Source organism: Brassica napus, chromosome C3 (assembly GCF_020379485.1).
Source record: "Brassica napus cultivar Da-Ae chromosome C3, Da-Ae, whole genome shotgun sequence".
Taxonomy (NCBI): domain Eukaryota; kingdom Viridiplantae; phylum Streptophyta; class Magnoliopsida; order Brassicales; family Brassicaceae; genus Brassica; species Brassica napus.
The window spans coordinates 8,415,208-8,435,639 of record NC_063446.1 but is presented as its reverse complement, the minus strand read 5'-3'; the positions used below and the strand labels follow the sequence as shown (position 1 = coordinate 8,435,639).

Sequence of the window (20,432 nt, the reverse complement as noted above, 5' to 3'; positions counted from 1 at the left end):
TTATATAATATTTAAAACTTACATTTTTATATGGTATGGATATAATTTATACCTTTATGAGCACAAAAGAGTAAAATGGTAGTCAATTAGAAATAAATAATTATATAAACAAAAAAAGTTGGAAAACTACACATCATATTTTGAATACATCTTCATAAAATGAAATTAATGTATCATTAAATCATAATATTTTAAAAATTATTATAAAATTTAATTAAATAATCAATATTGAAAAAAATAGTAAGAAATACAATTATTTCCAATTATTAAAAGAGATAAAGAGTAAATAGTTGTGCATGTGAAGAAACACCAATGGCCCAAGATACAATCAAACGTATAAATTCAGAATACAAATAAATTATTATTTAAAGCAAACCTTCATGCCCAATAAACGAATCATTCAGCGCAGAGGAAATCCAAATCCCTTGCAAAGAACAAAGAATATAAGAAGCTATCAGATAGATCATCCTCACAATCACCAACCTTCGTTTATTTCCCCGATAAAATTAGAATTAAGAGGCAAATTTCAGCAATATTTTGCTTATCTGTTGCATTCTTTGATATTTAAATAATGGCAGTAACTAAGGAAGGTGGACCGACGCACTTTTACGAGGAAATCGAACCCTTTTGTCGATGGAGGAGAACGGAAGACGTCGACATAGTTGAGCTACATCTTCCTTCAGGTACATCAATTAGTAAGTTTATGACAAACATTTTTTTTTGAAAAAAATATCTTCAAATACCATAATTAATTGATTTAATACAGAAATAATAGTATTTCCATAATTAAATAACTTTTTAATACATAAAATACAAAAATATCGATCTTTTAACTTGCAAAAATTGATTACTCATTGACGCTAAAAACACAAGAAACAATATTTATATTGTAAGTTTACATAAGTAAAAAATTAAAATAGTATCATAATATTGTGAAAACTGCATTGCATCCTTACATGTATGTTTTAAGTTTTAAAATATTTCAAATCTGTTAAAAAATTTATGAACTTAATTAAACAATTGTTAAAATTCTAACAAAATTCAATAAAAGAATAACACAGATTCTACTACTATATGTAATCATTAAGCTGATAGCACCTGATAATGGTAAGATAAATAACTAATAATCAAGCAAAACATGATTTTGTTTCATTTTCCAAATCAGTTAAAATCTACTAACAAAACTTTAGGCCACCGCTTACAATTTTCTATCAATAAAAAACGGAACTGTGTTTGTATAGGTTTGAAGAAAGAGCATCTTAAAATACAAATTAGCAACACCGGTATACTAACAATAACAGGAAGCTGTCCTGTGGACAAAACCAAATCAATCAAGTTTAGGAAAGAAACGAAAGTTGAAAAGAGTTGTAACAGAAATGAGATTCGTGCAAAGTTCTCGAAGGGAGTTTTATACGTGACAATGCCAAAGACAAGCCCCACAGCAGTGGCTCCTTATCTTGGTTCTCAGGGAAACACATCAGGAACTCGAGTCAGTAAATCGGATGCTGATGGGAGTAATATAGCTAAGTGTGGACGTGAATCTCATAGTAAGTTTAGCTCATTGAGGGAAAAACTATGGAGGAAGCCAATCATTGAGGGTGTGGCAGCCCTGGTGGTTGTGGTTGTTGCTGTTGTAGGAGCGGTTAAAGCCTACCAATGTGTTATTGCATCACCCGTTTGATCATATTTCAATATGTCTACGTTGTTTCCAATGGTATAATTAAATAAATAATTTGTTTTTACTCTACAGAAACTTTCTTTAATATATGTTCTCTGCGCCCAAAAGAGAAAGAAGCATCTCCTCTCTTTCACTTTAGAGAAGTTATTCATCTTTAACATTAAACCATATTAGCGTCAGCAAGATACGCAAGTATTTAATATAAATAACCATGTTATAATGGTTGAATTTACCATATGTTGTTATTGTGTCATTTTAAATGTACACATTGGAACATAAAAAATAAAATGATTTAATTTATGCTAAATTTTATCAATATTTGGATTTTTAGACATTTATTAGACTAAAAATTAACAAAGGTGTTAGAGAATTGTCAATGCTACACACATATTTTTTGAGTTTGACCACCCAATTTTTTTTCATTGCCGGCAATACCTTTTCGGTTAGATTTGGTTACAGTAGCTGATTTTTTTTTTAGTCGACACTATTATTGAATAAATACAACTATTTATAATCTCCAACCAAATCTCACGAGGTTCGTAAACTCAATAACAATTTAAACTATTTGATTACTTTAAACTCAATATCAACAATAATGATATAATTTTTGTCAAGTGATTTTCTAATATCAAAATTTTTCTAATATCAGCCCTTTTTTCATTTTTTTTTTCTAATATCAACTAAAAGTATATACTTCCAAGAAAATTGAGTTTTGATGGGACAAATAAAGAACAAAACTAAAGTTTAAAGAACAAAACACTTTTCATCGTATTAACCTTTGAATACCGTCAAAGGGCTAAACCAGTAAGAACTTAAAACTTTTGAGATGTCATTTTTTTTTTGGGATACGTCTAGGGGCGGACGCACTAACAACGGTACGGGATCACGTGCCCCTTACTGATTTTTATTTTTTCTTAAGTAACATAAACTAATTTGATGAACTATTGTTAGTTTACAGGAGAAAATTGAAAATATGCCCCCATCAAATTTTTTTTTTACTGTTTCAAATATTGTGCCCCCGATTAGAAACGTTTCTAGATCCGCTCCTGGATACGTCTTTGTCTTTGTCCAGATCTGAACTCAAGATTACCTGGTTTTGGACCTACTACCATTTAATTAGTTTCTCTTATTTTGTTTTATTCCTTCAACATTTTTTTATATGTTATGGTTTACAAAAAGCGACAAATATTAGGATCCACTAAAAAATAACTAAGATAATAATCTTAGTTCTAACTCGTAACAAGGAAAGAAGACAACGCTTATTTTCCAAAAAAAATAGTAATTCATATATCCAATTTTTTTTTCTTTTCGTTCTTGTACATAAGACGTAACTTTTCAAATGGGCCATGTCAACATTTATGGTTCACGAAGTTTTACTAGATAAACTACTGCAGAATTCAAATAAGGGTTATGAACTATTACTTGGATGTCCATTATATCCATAAGTCCATGTTTTAGAGGATTCCACATCCCTAATAAGTAGAACATCCAGAAGTATATTCAGACTGAAAATAGACTTTATGAATCATTTATAAAATAAAACCACGGAATTTAAAATCTAATAATGTTGAGACAATAAGTAAAGAGAAATGTTGAATACCTTCAATCAGAAGTATTACGCAAGACACTATTGTTTTGTACTACACAAATGATTAGAAAATGAAGATAAATGTAATAGTAAACCAAAAGTTTACCGAAAGTGTAATGTTTGGCAAACCGGTTATGCCATTCCGGTTTAATAATGATGCGAAAGATAATCATATGGACATTCGTTGAAAAACCAGAAAATTCTTAAGGATGATATTATATATGCTGCTTGCTTACAAAGCAATATAAAAATACAGTTTTTCACCAGTCAAATAGATTTAGAATCTATAAATAAAAGGAGATGTTTGTGGGCTTGATCACCCACTGGTGGACTGATCATCCACCATGTGTTTATAATTAATGCATCGACAAGAAGGTCGTATGTATCCTTGTCACAGATCCGCAACCTGATGCTTGCGAGATTTATTGGTAATACTGGTGAAGTCACAAGCCTTTGATAATTATTTTATGCATGTTGAAATACATGATGAATATGTTGTAGCTAATGTTCATACGTAAGATGCAGCAGCAATGATTCGCGTAATGCCAAAGAGTAATTATAAACTCTCCCTATTAAATTGGTTTTGGGTCGGGCACCAAAGATCCCCATCTAGAAAATTTGCACACGTTGTAATTGCTCCACCATACAACTAAAAGATGGGACCTCAAAGGAGGTTATGAATATGTTGGATATGATCTCCATTAATAATAAAATCTAGAAGCTTTTATAAGATTTATGTAAAGACTCAAAGTTAGTCTATCCAACAATAGAGGGAGAAAATAAACAGTTACGTTGGAGAATGAATGAGTTAAAATGAATTATCATTGATCCTCGGACTAAAGAGCGTAAATAGAAGTCCAAAATAAATGTATGGAGATAATTCTATTACAAAGATTAGCATATGAGTTGCCAGACTCATTTACTAACCATAAGAAAGTGATTAAGTCACAAGTGCCAGCTGTAAATGCTCCAATTAAAATGGATGTCCCAGAATGACAATATCAAACTGCTAGTGAGTCTAAAGAGCGCTTGAAGCGTGAAAGACCTATCGGTTCCAAATATAATAATCCTCTAAAAAGAAAAGGAGCATGAATGAGAATGGCAGAATCGAGGAATGAAATATTAAGGATCTCGAGAAGAGATAGAAAACATGACAAGAAAGATATTCAGGGACCTGAGAATAAAGAAATCTCAAATAGCTATGTCATGTTTGAACAATATGGAACCATATCAAATCGACGTCGTGAATATGCATGCAATTTAGCAGTTGATGAGAATGAGGATCATGAACCATCTATTGAAAAGTGTACACACACAAAGAAATGATTGGCCAATATGGAAATAAGCAATAGATGCAGGATTAGATATCTTCGAAAGAGAAGAGTATTTGGGCAAGTAGTCCATACACCTGAAGTGTAAAACCATTGGCACATAAATAGATCTTTATGTGAAATAGATGTGATGATGAAATCATAAGATGTGATGTTGTAACAAGGATTGTGACAGGCCTGTAATTGATTATAAAGAAACACATCATCATGTGGTGGAAGCATCAACTTTCAAGTTTCTTTAGTCTGGCAACAAAGAAAAAGAACTGAGAGCCACTGGAACAATGAAACTTATGTGAAAGATTCAAAAGAATATAAACTGTAAAAAGCAGTAAACCCATAAGGATTTGGACTGTTAGAGGCAGTAAGTGCTAGTTCTCGAGAACATGAAGTACCATGATATTGAAAATTTACTAATCTCTTACATAATTGAAAGATGTAATTTCGTATGACAAGGATAATGGTCATACTAGTAAAATTCATAAGAAGAGGGGAATAACTCGTATGTACAAGTATGTACAATATGAAAGTTTAAAAGATTGTCTATAAAAGGAAATTTGTACATATGGAGTCCAAATATAGACCAAAATACTATCTTTTGTGTGAAAGTAATTTTATGGACAAGAAGTCCAATGGTCTAAGAGATCCTCTGACAATCAAACGAGTTTATCTTTAAGAATATGCTTATAGCAATTCCTAAAAGGATTATGTATATATGATGAGAATACATCTCCCTAAGATGATGCTTTCAGGGGGAGAATATGATGATGTATGTGGTTGTACTTTTTTTCCTTGTCATTGGTTTTGTTCTATTGGGTTTTCCATGTCAAGGTTTTAACGAGGCAATAAAGAACACGCAAATGATAGATACTTAAAAATGAATCTTATCACTTAAGTGACAAAAATCTATCAATCTTCCAATGTATTTTGAGATTGAGAAAAGAGGAAGAGAAAGATTAAGATCAGTCATACTTGAAGAAGAATCAAGTGATGAACACATTCCATTCGTGTAACAGAATCAAAGGTCGAAATTTTTTGAATCAAAGGAGACCTTCTAGATGGAATTAAAATATGAAATTGGTGTCCGGAGAAAGATCTTTGAATATATTTTCATCTCCAATTTGAATCAAGTCATTAGAACTCGAGATATGGCTGTTTTCATGGGACATGTACAAGCTCTCTCTGAATACCTAATACCGCTCGATATTTTCATCTTAACAGAGCCAGATCGGTGCCTAAAATTATACATGGATGTTAGCTTCGATTTCCAAGTGGTTTGAAGTAATTTTATCCTACGGTCACCAAGATATTCAAGTTTCAGTGAGGAGTGTCAAATCTGCCAATATAAGTAAACCAGTCCAACCCCAAGACGAAGAAGTTACTTCATCACATTGGATTGTGTCCTCTCAGATATATCAAGTTATGTTCTCATCAGGGGGAGTAGATGCGCGCTGCACTCTTTTTCTCTTCACCACGATTTTTCCCACTGGGTTTTCCTGGTAAGATTTTTAATGATGTAGCATCTTATGCGCTTTAGGAAATAATTTTTAATGTACATCCAAGGGAGAGTGTTATAAACTATTATGTGGATGTCCATTAGGCCCATAAGCCCATGTTCTAGAGGATTCTGAATCCCTAATGTTGTATCCCTATATCGTGACCTATGGAATAATAAGATTAACTGATTTCTTCTTTCTCTCTGTTCACAACAATAAGAGCTTAATTATTTCATATTTCTTCCTGTAAATGGGACTGTGAAAGAACCTCTAAAGTTGCATAAAAATGCCAAGGGAAAAGATTTAGCCAAAAGTATATACTATGTGTTTGTTGGCAAAATAGCAAAAACACAAACGAGAGAGAGTAATAATTTTGCTAACTATTCTAAGTTTCTAAACAAAACATGGAAAACTTAAAGCTCTTTTCTGATTCTCTGAATGATACCAAAAACTACTTTGATCTTGCAAATTTAAACCACTTCTCAAGAATCCTTATTTGAGATTCTTTCACCGTTTCTTCTCTACTTTCAAATAAATTCACATTTTGATGAAGCAGAATGATCATGGTTTGTTTCACTAGCAACGGCTGAAGCACTCATTTTCTTATCGCCAAACTCTAGCTGAAGCTCCTCTGGCACGTCACCAACGTGAGAAACCGGTTTATCGTCCATTCCACGAGTCACAGCATCTTTAGTAGATTTCTCATCCTCACTTCCTGATCGCTAAATCTCATTTTGAAAGAATTCAAGGCTTAGCGTAGTACTAGTAGAACCTCCAGCGTTTGAGACTTTAGATGAAGTAGTATTGACTACACGTGCTGTCTTGCTTGCTGCACAAGCTTCACTAGCAAACTGTGGCATCAGAGAGAGAGGGTTGTCCTTCAGGCTGAGTGAGTTTATCCTCTGGAGAAGAGACAACAACATCTTTCATCTCGGTATCCACAGCATCAGAACCAACACTCTCATAGCTCATTTGAGGCTCAGAATCGGTGTCATCAGTTTGGTTCCCAGCGTCTTTCTTCCACTGAGTTGTTGGAGATCTTGAATACATCTTAGCTTGGGGAAACAAAATCAGTGGTTACAGTTAGTGGAGTGACTTTATTTGGTAAGAAAAAAATGTTTCTAAGCGTAGGAAGTTCCAGTTCATGAGATTAAAAAATTATAACATCAATAAACCTTTCCGGGAAACACCCACCGCTTATGATGGGGGTGGATTTACATCCTCCCTCAATGCCCATTAACACAATGAATTAGACCCACTTTGTTAGAAAACCCTAGATATCTTTCTTATATAAATAAGGAGCTACCTTCTTATTACAAATGATCCTTTCTTTTCCATTTAGACCTATAACACATCCTATAAGGATTTTATACATTCTTTGATTAACTTTACGCTAGAAATCATTCTTGTAATGCAATCTTTGATTAATAAAGTCTCTTGGACGTTATTTTTCTCATTTGATTCTATGAAGATTTCTCCTAAACCTCAAGAATCTAATCCTTATCTTTAGATTCTTTATTGTATGATTCCAACAAACATCACCAGCAAATACATCGTTTTTGGGTCAAACAGTTGGCGCTAGAAGGAGGGAGAACAATGAGAGCTATCTTCAAAGCATATCAAACTTGGGAGAATTCAGATCTCTCTCTCTCTCGCGGTTACTCGTTACTCGGCGTTGATCGCTTTCTCGCATTCACTCGGACAGCTCTCTCGCAGTTATTCGGCCTAGATCTTTCTCTCGCAATCGCTCAGATCGATCTCTCGCGGTCACTCGACTCGCTCTCTTGTGGTTACTCGTCATGGATAGCTCTCTCACAGTTACTCGGCGCAGATCGTTCTCTCACAGTCACTCGGATCGATCTCTCGCGGTCACTCGACTCGCTCTCTTGCAGTTACTCGACACTGATCGCTCTCTTGTGGTTACCCGTCACGGATAACTCTCTCGCAGTTACTCGGCGCAGATCGTTCTCTCGCAGTCGCTTGGATCAATCTCTCGCAGTCACTCGGATCGATCTCTCGCAGTCACTCGACTCGCTCTCTTGCAGTTACTCGGCACGGATCACTCTCTTGCGGTTACTCGACACGGATCGCTCTCTTGCGGTTACTCGTCATGGATAGCTCTCTCGCAGTTACTCGGATTGCTTGCAAGTCTCGAGCATGACGTGACACCGCGAAGACACGTCCACCCGTGGCGATTTGATTGTGGTGGTTCGCTCATGGCGGTACGTTCATGATGATGTCTATGGTGACTTGTCTTTGGCAGTTTGTCGATCGACGCTTCATCCATGACAACTTGCTCCGGTGGTTCAGAACACTGTCCTCACAGATCGTTCGCGCAACCATCCCGGAGTAAGAAGTCTGATCGGAATCAGAAGTATGTCGATGACAGCTCGCCCGAGACGGTCCTTCTATGACACTTCATCTATGGCAACCTAACCATGACGACCCGTTCATGAAAATCGTCTGCGACATGAGTATGTGCCTAGTTCATTGTCTCATAAACCCTATTCGTAAAATTCGCAGAGATCGGTTTCATCCCTCTCTACGAACTTGGGGGGGGGGGGCTTACTGTTGGGGGTGGATTTACATCCTCCCTCAAGGCCCATTAAGACAATGAATTAGACCTACTTTGTTAGGAAACCCTAGATATCTTTCTTCTATAAATAAGGAGCTACCTTCTTATTACAAAGGATCCTCTCTTTTCCATTTAGACCTATAACTAGAGCTGGGTTCGCGGGTCAACCCGCCCCGCCAACCCGCGGGTCGATTCATTTTTTCACTCAAAACTTCGACCCGCATGACCCACAAAGAAAGATACACATACCCGCACCCGCCCCGCCCAAGTTTGCGGATAACCCGCGGGACCCCTGGGTAATATAAATTTTAATAAAATAATTATTTTAATTATATTTTAATTATATAATACTTAATTTTCTAATAAAATAATTAAATTATATATTATTTTCTGACTTTATAGTATTTTATATATTTTTTATGAAAAAATATATTATTTTTTGAATTTTTTTGCGGAACGGGACCCGCGGGTAAAAACTAAAATTTCCAGTTCTACCTATAACACATCTTATAAGGATTTTATACATTACTAGTGATTTTCCCGGGCTACGCCCGAGTTTTCTTATATAAATTTTAATTTAATTTAATCTACTATATTTTTTGAATATAGATAATGCATATATCGATTGTTACAAAATATAACTTATAAAATGAAGTTCATATTATTAGAGTGCAAACGCTGATATTATATGTTTTGAGTTTGTTAATCTTGTTAATTGTTTTTTTTTTAAAATTACATGATATTTGATCAGAAACTGTAAAGGTCTAGAAAGGATAATTTGGCTATTGATTTGATGAATTACTTTTTAACAAACTGATGTGTTTAAAACTGTCTTTCTATATGTTAATGTTTTTTTTAACTTCTGACGATGACAATGTCTATTATAGTATGTTTTGTAATAATTTTTTGTTTTCGATGTTGAAGCGGGTACTATTTTTCTCCAATTTCCTGAACAAAAACTATAAAGTATCGCACATGATAATTCAAATTCATATTATTTTATATTTATTAGTTTTTACAATTTTCTTATAACTTTAAAAAAATTATAGTATATTTAAATTATATGTATACTTAATTTTGTAAGATAATAGTTCATAACTAATACTATTACACTGAGTCTATAATACTTAATAGTCTTAAACATAAATATATACTGTAATTTTGTAAGCTTACACGCATTACAGATGTTTGCATGACATTTGATGATTAATACAATTGTAGTTCTTGAATAACTATAGTAAGCATATGATAACAAATACTACATCATCATCATCCATCGAATATTTCTTAGATACGTTTATCGTAGAATTTTTGTTATTGGATGTATTTCCGTGGATATAACTTAGAAATTATATGTCGTTGATTTATATTTTTAAAATAGGTAAACACTGAAATATTGTTTTTATAAGTCTTATTAATGCTTTAGATGTACTTTTTCAATTTATTTTATTTTTCTCTGGCTATATTTTTATTGCTTGCAATAAAATTTAATAATTTTATTGGTTTGAGAAATATTTTTGTATATAGACTGTTATTTTTATCCATCGTCATTATTTTGTTGCGAAGAGCAAAGTGATTTAATAGATATTAAAATTAAATGTTTGAAATAATTGTATGATGTTTTAATTTTGCATTTCAGTACAAAGAATAATACTTTATTTGAAAAATGTAATTTATTTTATTTTTTCAAATGTAATATCTTTTTTTCTTTGAGTTTTTTTATATTTCGTTTTATCATATTGCATAAGATATATATAGTCTTCGTATTTTAGCTCCAAATATTACCTTCCAACTTATTAATGATTTTCATGGGAAGATGTGTTATATTAAAAAATACTGATGTGTAGATTTAGGAAAAAATATATGTAAAATTGGTTTTTTTTTGTTATATGTGTGCGCATGGATAATTAAATAAATACATGAAGGTTTGGGGATAATTCTCTAGTAGTGGCTGCTATTTGATAAGAGCAAAGTTCATTAGTCTATGAACTTACACAATCAATGGACCTTTTTCAATCCAATATTGTCACAGAAAAGTTTTCTCCCCCATTTATTTTTGCTTCTCAGTGACATTAACCATAAATCATATATATAGGTATGCTGCTAACAGAACATAGCGAGAGTCAGCCAAAATAATATATAGGTACACAAAGCAACCCAAAATATATACATCGATTCCTGCTACTACTCTAACTTCTTGGCCTGGCCACAATATTGTCACACATGCCTTCCTATATACACTCTTTTGCAACTATCAATCTGTTTTTTTTACTTTCCTAAAGAAAGTTCAGAGACATTACTGGCAATCGAGAAAGTATGATTAGTTTAGATGGGAAGATACATATATATAGGCTTACTACTAATTCAAGATGCAAAGGAGACACGAGTTTTGTGTTCCTTCAGCCTTCTTCTTCAAGCCCTTATGATTTTGTATCTGAAGTCATTGAAAAAGATAGAAAGTTCTCGGTATAGCTGCTCTGCTGCAAAGGGTTTTGATACATACCCATCCATTTCACATTTTATAAATATCTCAAGAGTTGCTTGAATCACGTCTGCTGTTATTATAAATACTGAAAGATGCCAACATGATTTATTACCATCCTCTACTGTCAAAGCCTCCCCACCCATTATTCTCTTGTTTATCTCCTCTTCCATATCCTTATTCTTCCTGCAGCTTCAAATCTGAAGAAAAAGACCAAAACATGTCAAGTTTTTCTTAGGTTTGATTTGTATCCGATGGAACTGAACTTGTTTTTTTTATGATAGCTGGTTTTTATATTAGTATGTTTCCTAGCCGTGGTGGCTAGTGAGCTCCCCAGTGGAGTCTAGAGTTCTTGCCTTTTTGGTTTAGCAGGTGTTGACGCAACTCTAGAACCTGGTAAAGGGTATCATCCATCACTTGCATCACCTAAAATCAGGTAAACATCCAAACAAAAGCTAATAGACACAAACGATCCATCACTTGTAAATAGCGGAGTTTTAGATTTTTTTAGCTGTTTGGAATTTTCATCGCAGAGATGAAACATATTTATAGTATATACAGCTCCAAAAGGTTAGCTTTCATGATAATTATCATGTTTAATTGAGGGAGAGTGGGGAGAGTAGTGGGGCTGGTGTTAATGTTGTGACATAACTGCCTGAATCAGAGAACAAAAAGCAAGGTAGGTGACTTGCTTAGATATCAAGAGAATGTACGGATAAAGAGCAGAAGAAGAAAACTAATTACCCAAAGATAAAAAGCAGTGCCATTGCATTGATAATCATCAGCAAGAACCTTTGTAGCTTCAAGTGCTTATCGTATAGAGGACCCTGAGGTTATCACAGAACAAACCAAAGATATAGTTTGTATCTGAGGTGAAGATATCTTAATGAAAGAAATGGTAGTCACAGTTCAAGAAAATGCTAAATCGAATGCAAAAGATCTATCATATACGTATGATCCGATCTGAAACTGGCTAAAGAGAGAACAATGTCTAATTCAGTTGGTCTTGACCAATCATAATTTGCAATATTACTGAGAGTACCTTCAAATTTTTGTTGATACTGACCACCTTCGTACCTGACTCCACCTCGTGGCCACCACCTCCTCCTGTCCATCAACCGTAGCCACCACCGCCTCCGTGTCCTCCAAACAGTCTCTGACCATGTAACCTGGCTCACCACACATATAGTAGTCGCTTCTCCCTGGCAACCACCTATTCCTCCGCATCTGATCCACGGTTTCTGTCACTTCCGCCATAGCCTTTGAAATAGACGGTAACTGTAAAAGAGAATGATTAAGAATTCGCTTTCGGCATCTTAGTAACTAACATATTACTAATCCCTGCGAATAAAACCATAAAAAAAATAATAAGTTAAGAACGATAACTTCTTTTCAAAGGATAACAACCATAAGGAAAAATAATAATTAAGTGAAGAACGATAATGATATAATTCTTTTGAAAGGATAACAAACGATTCATTACTGTACCTTTTCGTCGATGAGTAGCATCTCCATGCCGATGAGCGTCTTCTACCTTTTCGTCGATGAGTAGCATCTCCATGCCGTTGAGCGTCTTCTTAACTGGGTTCCAAGCCTCCCAGAAATGGATGAGCCAAAACCGCAACTGAGCTTCGTGGTGACCCAGGGAGAGATCTTTGAAGAACACGACTTTGTCGTCGTAATCGGAGAAGACAATCGACTTCCCATGTGGTTTCATCGCCATCGATCGAGTTTCGAGTAAATATACGGTTTTGATTTGTAATCGGAAAAAAAACATTATATAAAGAAGGAGGAAAGGGGGAAGATGAAACGAAACTTTTAAGAAAAAAATTGATTGCGAAATTGATTGGGAAGAATCTGAAAGTGAAGAAGGGGATGATCAGAACTGAAACGCTGAGGTTTCAAGGAAGAAGACGAAGAGAAATGGGGAAGAGGCAGAGAGATACGCGACTTGGTCTCCGTAGACGTAGGTTTACGTAGACGTGAAAGGCTCAATCGAAATCAAAACTAATTCCAAGCCCATACATTAAAAATTGAAGCCCAAACTGAGAATGAAATGTTGTGATTGGCCAATTATTTCTGATGACGTTGCATAGCTGAGAGTTGAGATTATCCCCCTTTTAGTATTGTATTGATTTGATTCACTTTACACTAGAAATCATTCTTGTAATGCAATCTTTGATTAATAAAATCTCTTGGATGTTATTTTTCTCATTTGATTCTACGAAGATTTTTCCTAAACCTCAAGAATCTAATCTTTATCTTTAGATTCTTTATTGTATGATTCCAACAAACATCACCAGCAAATACACCGTTTTTGGGTCAAACGGTTTAGGTTCGCGATCGGAGGTATTTTCGTGGGGTGGAAGAGAATCAGGAGTGTACGTATTTCGTATACATATTCTTCTTCTTGGTTCGTCTTTCTCGTCGCTTGACCTTCCTCTCTCCCCCTCTCCTTTTTTGGGTTAACGGGAATGTTGGAAAAAATAATTTAATAATATTATTAAATTTTATCCTATATGGGCCCATACATGGTTTACTTTTTAACCCAATAAACTTTTATTTAGATTCTAAGGCAAAATGCTCGTCTACGCACTAGAAATATCGTATAACAACAATTACACATCATCTTTTAACTTAGTCCTAATTCTACATATTAAAAGTATTAAAAATTCACGAATTATTAAAACTTATTTCTCTTATTTCTCTTGAATCAGAAAAAATTGAAACTCGTATTCCCATAAATAAAGGTTTAGCTTACTTTTGGTGGTTTGAACATAAACCGGTACCAAATTAGTATGTTTTGGATCGGATTTAAAATCTGACCCAACCTGAGATCCAAATACAAATCTGACGCAACTTCCGGATCAAGATTTGGTAAATTAAAAAAAAGGAGAGATTATATCAATTCAATTAGGTTAGTTATTGGTTATGTTTCAAATTTTTGAGTAGTAAACCTATCTAAATGGGATTGTGTGGATTTTAGTTCATACATAATACATTATGGAGATACGAGTTTTGATTTTTTCGGATTGAGGAAAAAATGGTTTTAATACTTATAATATGTATAATTAGGAAGAGGTTAAAAGATTGCGCAATTGTTACTATATAGGCGTGGAAATAGTTCGTTTTGATCGAAACTGTTGCATGTCTCTTGATGGAGTAATATTAATGGAATTTATGAGTGTTGATAGTGGGAGGGAGGCATTGACGAATGAAAATGAAATTGATGTGAATAACGACGATGAAGGTGAAGCTGGGAGAAGATAACGAAGGTGTGTAAATGGATTAAAAATGGGCCAACTTTGAAGATAAAAGAAAAAGATATTGTAAAGAGCCCAATTCAGCATAAAAAGTCGTGTACGAAGCAGTTTTTGGGCTCTAACTTTTTATTGACCTATCATCTTGTTGATCTCTGAACTCTCCATTGGCTGGTTATATTTCATAAGGTAGATAGACTCATAGAATGAGAGCTCATTCCCAATCTTTTTTTATATATTGGGATATATCTGTTTATTCAAATTATTAAAAAAAAATATATGATATTAATGTGTCATATTATTAGAAGAGAGAAAAACTATACATATATACATAATTGAGGAGAAATATTTGATTATACTTTTCTGTGTTAAAAAGAAATTATTTGACTATACTTTATTTTAAGGAAATGAAATATATGTTATAGATTTACTTGACTTTGAATATTTATTTTTCTTCATTATATATATATATATCTAATCTAATCTAATTATATAAAGGAGAGATTCTCTCAACCCTCCTACAGCCACGTCATAAAATAGAGATATGAGAGCTTGACACGTGTCTATCTTTCTAATGAGCTTCACTATTGTTTTATGTTAAAGGGCTTAAACGTTTGGGCTTGAAAAAATCGACAGACAAGGTCACGGCGTTCTCCTTTGTCGACCTTAGATTAGGGCCATTCGTTTTCTCAAGCACAGAATGGGAAACAATGAAGGTTCAATCTCTGTTCCTGACGTTTCTTGGTTCATCTCCCCTATTCGTTACAAGATGAATTACAATTCGTCATTTAATGCTCCTTATCTCCTTTCCAGGCGGGTAGCTTATGGGTTTTCATGGCCGAGAGTTTCAGTCCCTAACAAAAGAAGCTTTCATCATCATCCTAGATTCTTATTAATGGAAATCAGTAAGTAAACTTTTCTTTTTCGTTCTTCCCGTGCACATAGAATTTACAGTTGCTCAAATTTTTTTTTATTTTTTCATACCAACATAAATTCACAATTGAAGGCTTGGTGAAGTTTACGACCGCAGGTTAGCGTTTTGCATTTCATCCTTCTAAAAGTTTTTTGTTTCCGCGTACGTTTCTATCGTTCGCTGATTTGGATTGGGTTGGTGATTTACATGTGAAGTTGTGGCTGATGACAAGTCGAAAACCGGAAGAAGCAGTCTAAGTCTCATTTTACGAAGCTTCTTTCCGGTATCCACATGTGTGTCACTGGTTTCATATGTTGTTGGCGTGTTGTCCTGTAAATCGAGCGAAATTTGTGAATTCATGAAGGTAAAACCGAACAACTCTCTCTCCCTCTAACTCTTATAAGGTGATGTTTGAGTAATGTCGTTGTTTGGTGAAACTCCAGATTATGTTATGTATAGAACATAATGATTCCACGTTCTTTATAGGTGTGTGTCAGATACGTAATTCTTTAGTATCCAAAGAAAACGGGTTACTTAAGAATCAGCGGTATCAGCTTCTAGATATTTTCTTTCTCTTATTTACATTATGGGATTAGTTTTTAACTTTATACTGACATGTTTGACAAAAAAAAAAAACAAAAAGAGTCAATATGCAGAGGAAAGAAAGGCGGAACAGAACTGAGGATTTTACATAGATCCACTTATTACTCTGTTCTTCTTATTCTTCTCCTGGTTTTTTCACATACTTAAAAATTATTGGCTTATTCTTTTTAATGGGGTTCAAGTATATTCACGGCTAAATGATCCGAGTTTTTATTTTATTCAAGATCTTCTGGCCTTTCACGTTTACAAAAAAAAATTTCAAGAATCTACAACCAATTATTCTTCACTTATGTGTACATAAGCTCTAACAGTTGACTTCTCCGAAACATTTTTTAAAAAGGGTAAAAGACAATCTCTTGCATTTTATTTATGATTTCAGACAAGATCGTATATATATTTGGTGTGGTAGTCTTATCATTGTTCTTTATATATGTCTTGATTGTTTCAACATATTCCTCAAAAAGATTTTTATTTCTCTGAACTATTTTCTGGTGTATGTAGTAGAAACCCTCCCCAAAGCAAAACAGGTGGTTTTTCCTTCTATCAATGACTTACACACTCTAAAAGTGTATATAAGGCAGGTGTTCAAGAAGTTAACCAAAGGCAGTTATATATGGTCTAAGGGAATGTAGGGAACATCAACCACAGATTACAAAGTTGTAAGCCGGTGAACCAAACAATTATGAACCTTAGTGATACTTTTAGTTAAAATAATACAATTTTTAATTAAATTTGTTTTATCAGTTTATTTACGGGCGGGTTTACCCTAGTATATATATATAAAGAAAAGCACAACTGTTCAAATTCACATAAATATTCAACAATTTTCTAACAAAGAATATCACTGAAATTATGTGTCCGCCATCAACACTCCTCTTCCTGATTCTATCGATCGTTGCAATCGACTATCTTCCTCTTGCAAGTTCCAGAGTAAGAAACCTCTCAGAGCATCAGTGGTGTGTGACAGCTTTATCGGCGACAGATGTAGCCAAGGAAATGTTGACTGTAACCCAATCAAACCTGGTGGACCCTGGTTTGAGCCAAATACTCTTAGAAATCATGCATCGTTTGTAATGAATGAGTATTACCAAAGTAACGGACGTACCGACGAAGCATGCTATTTCAATGATACGAGTATGTACATTATTACCGTCTACCGATCCAAGCTATGGTGATTGTGTGTATGAAACGTAAGAATTTTTTTTTCTAATAATCTTGATTGTAGTTCGTGGAATGTATTGTAGGATGAAGGATTTCAAGGTTTCTTTCCTTTTTACAAATTATATCATGCGGACTCCAACGTTATTCGTAACATTATGTAAGGTTAATGAAAAATTAAAGTATTTTTTGTCATTCAGAATTTCAGATCTAGTCAATATATTACTAATGACTTCGCTATTGTGCTCGACAATTTTTTTGAATTCTCTCAGTGGCGGCAACTAGATATCCTTTTTTTTTAATCATGAATCGCTCGAAATGGATTATTCAATTGGATATCATGTAAAACTAACCAGATTCATTCATATATTCTTATCTATGATTCGTTAGAGTATTGGTGTAGATGATGCTCGGATTACAAAAAATAAATAACGGTTAGGGAAAATAAGAGAAATTATGTAAATTTGTATGGTAGAATATATATATGCCAAAACTAATTAATATCTTATCCACATCTCCTTTCAACCGATTCCCTTGGTCTAATATTTTGCATACTATTGTAACGACCCGGTTTTCACTAAACCGATATTGAAATTGGTTTGATTATTTAATTGGACTAAACCAAACTAATCGCTAAACCAAAGCGATATATATAAAACCGTATGCATCTCCTTCCTCATGTTAACCTAGCCGACATTTTTACAAGCGGAAACCAGCGGGGCTTTTCATCACCAACCACCATTCGTCATAGTCTTCATCAGAGGATCACCACCGTAATGATCATCTCACCGGAGGAGGGTCTGAGATCCTTGCCGCGCCGGAGCCTTTATCAGCCCTCGTCATGGCTGACTTAACCGAGAGATGGAGGAGGAACGATCTAAACTGGAGCTGTGGCGTTTAACACCATTCACCACCATCGTTAACCATGAGCCAAAGGAGGAGCAAGCCATGCCACTACGGACTCGTGCCGTGATCACCGGAGTTTTATCCAGCCACCATTATCAAGCCGTGTCCCACCACCGGAGTCATCATCTTAATTATCACCACCGGAGCCGTCGTCATGCCACTGTCATAATCTTGTTGCAATAGATCCATCGATGTTACCATGCTCTTGGCTCACGTCGGATCCATTCAATGGATAGCGTGAACATGCGGAGACTAAGAAAGAGAGAGTGAAACCAGATCCGTCAGCGTCTCGACACTACCAACACCGATCAGCACCATTATGAACCGTGAGCCACCTGAGTCACAGCTCCCGTCGACGGAGTCCAAGAAGCTTAAGCCGTGAGGTTAAGTACCATTGTTTTTGGTTCTTGTGTCGCAAGAAACATATATAACGTAAACCTTATTCATGCACATGCGCGCAGGATGCAATCATGCAACTTTAGTGTTACTTGTATTTCAAGTAATTAATTCTAAAGTTGGACTGAGTTTTGTTGGACGAGATCTTGGAGCATTTTTGTGATTCATCTCCAATATTAGCTAAGGTGAGGGTCTTTTCCCGAGCTTCTCTTACACGGCTTAAGACCTCGAATAAGTATAATTTATTTCTAATGTACTCCGTCTACGTGAGATCGAGTCTGTCATTGTTTGCTTAGTTTTAGGTTGTTTGCTTAACCGGAACTAGTGTGTTAGATGGTTCAACAATGCTTGTTCATTTATAATTGATAATATATATATATATATATATATATATATATATATAGTATATGGATGTGATTTGGATGATAGTCGACCATGGATGTATCGGCTGGAGACAATACATTGGGTGTGGTGGATGGTGCGGCACAACGTAGTCGACCTGTTGTGCCAAGGCTTGGAGGTCGATAAATCGTCTACGGGCGTGTGTTACCGAGCACATATTCGGTGGTGTTTTTGGCCTGTTAGTGGGCAGCGAGTGTGCACCTCGCTAGGACCATTTTTTGATCTCTGGGTACTTTAGGTACCGTGTTTGAAACGTGTTAGAATTAAATTATATTTATTTGGAGTGCTCTGTCCGGGTCCATGGACTCCGGGTTTAATATCTCATATCTCACTGAGTGACTTCCCCGTTACTCACCCTTCATTTGCTCCCTTTCAGCTGAGACTGACGAGTATATGATATTTGGACGGAATTGGTGCTACTGGGCTTTTTATTTGGATTTTATTTGGGCTTAGGGTGAGTGGAGTCGTGTATATGGGCTATTGTGTTATGAGATACTGTTGCTGACACGCTATTCTCCAGATAAGAGGTGACGGGTGTCACAACTATAATAATAAACTTTTATGTATGTATGCCGTTGCACATTTTAGAGTTCATAAATCACGTAAAGTTGTGAGAATATATATGGTATACATGTATGTATAATTGTATATATAAGGTTGCTCGAATATTATGACAAGTTAACGAATTGATTCTCGCCAGACAAAAGGCACGGATTAAGATAATGGTTTTTGTTGGCCTATTATTTGAGTATAATCAATCTTTTCGGCCAAATTTGAGTTAGTAAACACGACTTGACCAGTAAGCAACATAACCCTTGCAGCATTTTAAGTAAATATTTACGCATTTCATGTTTGACAAAGTAAACAATTTTTTTTTGGTTAGCAATTAATTAACTTTCAAGTAAATTGACGTGATGAATGATGATGATCTAGCTAGTTCTAATGTTTTCTTGTTGGGATTTATCGGCATAATTATAACAACACATACATTTTGTTCCTTCTCAAACTGATTGTTTTTGTTTAATTGTTCTGTCCATAGATATGTTAAAATTAGGTTACTGTAGACTTGTAGTCTCGAGTTCAACGTCGGCCAACCTTTATCAGATGTACCCTTTTCTTTCTTTTTTGAAAACATTATCAGATGTATTCTTGGCGACTATAGTATTCATTTATTGACTATAATTTATAGACCAGTTTTATAATTTATAAGATCCTATTTAAGAAAATCTTCTGACAGTTTATTTACTTAACTATATACTGTATGAAGAGTCATTTTACTTAATGATTCGAACGACGAATGGCTAGTGTTGTAGATGCTACTTTCTGTCTGATTTAATTTTACAAGAAAAAATGTTGGTCTGAGACAAATATTTATTATTGTATTCCTGGACTTGATTAGCTGTGATGTTCCTGCTCATACAAATACAACTAGTGTTTTCGTATGATTTATTATTTTACAAATACATACAACGTAAAATTTCGTGCAATAATGTAAATAGTCTAACTTCGACTAAGACACGAATGCAACCTAACTAAGCATTACACTAAGGAAGATTTTGACGTTTTCGGATCTTTTTTGTCATAGCTACTCCCAGTTAAAAACTAGTGGAAAAAAAAACGAGTAACTAGGATTGATCTACCAATCAA

At 34.6% G+C, this 20,432-nt stretch overlaps 2 protein-coding genes, 1 long non-coding RNA gene and 1 pseudogene across 10 annotated transcripts; 2 read left to right on the top strand and 2 right to left on the bottom strand.

The window, feature by feature from the left end:
- Positions 1-384: 384 nt before the first annotated feature.
- On the top strand, positions 385-1,763 carry LOC106394655. The gene is made up of 2 exons (XM_013835221.3): positions 385-683; positions 1,242-1,763. The coding sequence occupies exons 1-2, from the start codon at positions 572-574 to the stop codon at positions 1,679-1,681; spliced, it is 552 nt and encodes a 183-aa protein (XP_013690675.1). The 5' UTR covers positions 385-571; the 3' UTR covers positions 1,682-1,763.
- Positions 1,764-3,764: 2,001 nt separating this feature from the next.
- On the bottom strand, positions 3,765-7,327 carry LOC106441667 (annotated as a pseudogene).
- A 3,405-nt stretch (positions 7,328-10,732) lies between these two features.
- LOC106392195 lies at positions 10,733-13,266 on the bottom strand. 4 transcript variants are annotated; one of them, XR_007321208.1, is made up of 4 exons: positions 12,636-13,266; positions 12,190-12,425; positions 11,263-11,974; positions 10,733-11,145 (listed from the first exon to the last, which is right to left on the bottom strand). It is a non-coding gene; the product is annotated as an uncharacterized LOC106392195 (long non-coding RNA). The 4 variants fall into 4 exon arrangements; XR_001278731.3 differs by having other exon boundaries at positions 10,733-11,974; positions 12,190-12,488; positions 12,682-13,261; XR_001278729.3 differs by having other exon boundaries at positions 10,733-11,974; positions 12,190-12,488; positions 12,636-13,260.
- A 1,399-nt stretch (positions 13,267-14,665) lies between these two features.
- LOC106437500 lies at positions 14,666-19,108 on the top strand. 5 transcript variants are annotated; one of them, XR_007321207.1, is made up of 5 exons: positions 14,666-15,123; positions 15,221-15,312; positions 15,425-15,437; positions 15,536-18,370; positions 18,449-19,108. XR_007321207.1 is itself a non-coding variant. In XM_048752360.1 (4 exons), the coding sequence occupies exons 1-4, from the start codon at positions 15,177-15,179 to the stop codon at positions 16,553-16,555; spliced, it is 360 nt and encodes a 119-aa protein (XP_048608317.1). In that variant the 5' UTR covers positions 15,130-15,176; the 3' UTR covers positions 16,556-17,276. The 5 variants fall into 5 exon arrangements, 3 of the variants coding, with proteins under 3 accessions (XP_048608317.1, XP_048608316.1, XP_048608318.1); XR_001287279.3 differs by having other exon boundaries at positions 14,675-15,123; positions 15,414-15,437; positions 18,449-19,104; XM_048752360.1 differs by lacking the exons at positions 14,666-15,123; positions 18,449-19,108 and having other exon boundaries at positions 15,130-15,312; positions 15,414-15,437; positions 15,536-15,684; positions 16,505-17,276.
- The last annotated feature ends 1,324 nt before the right edge of the window (positions 19,109-20,432 follow it).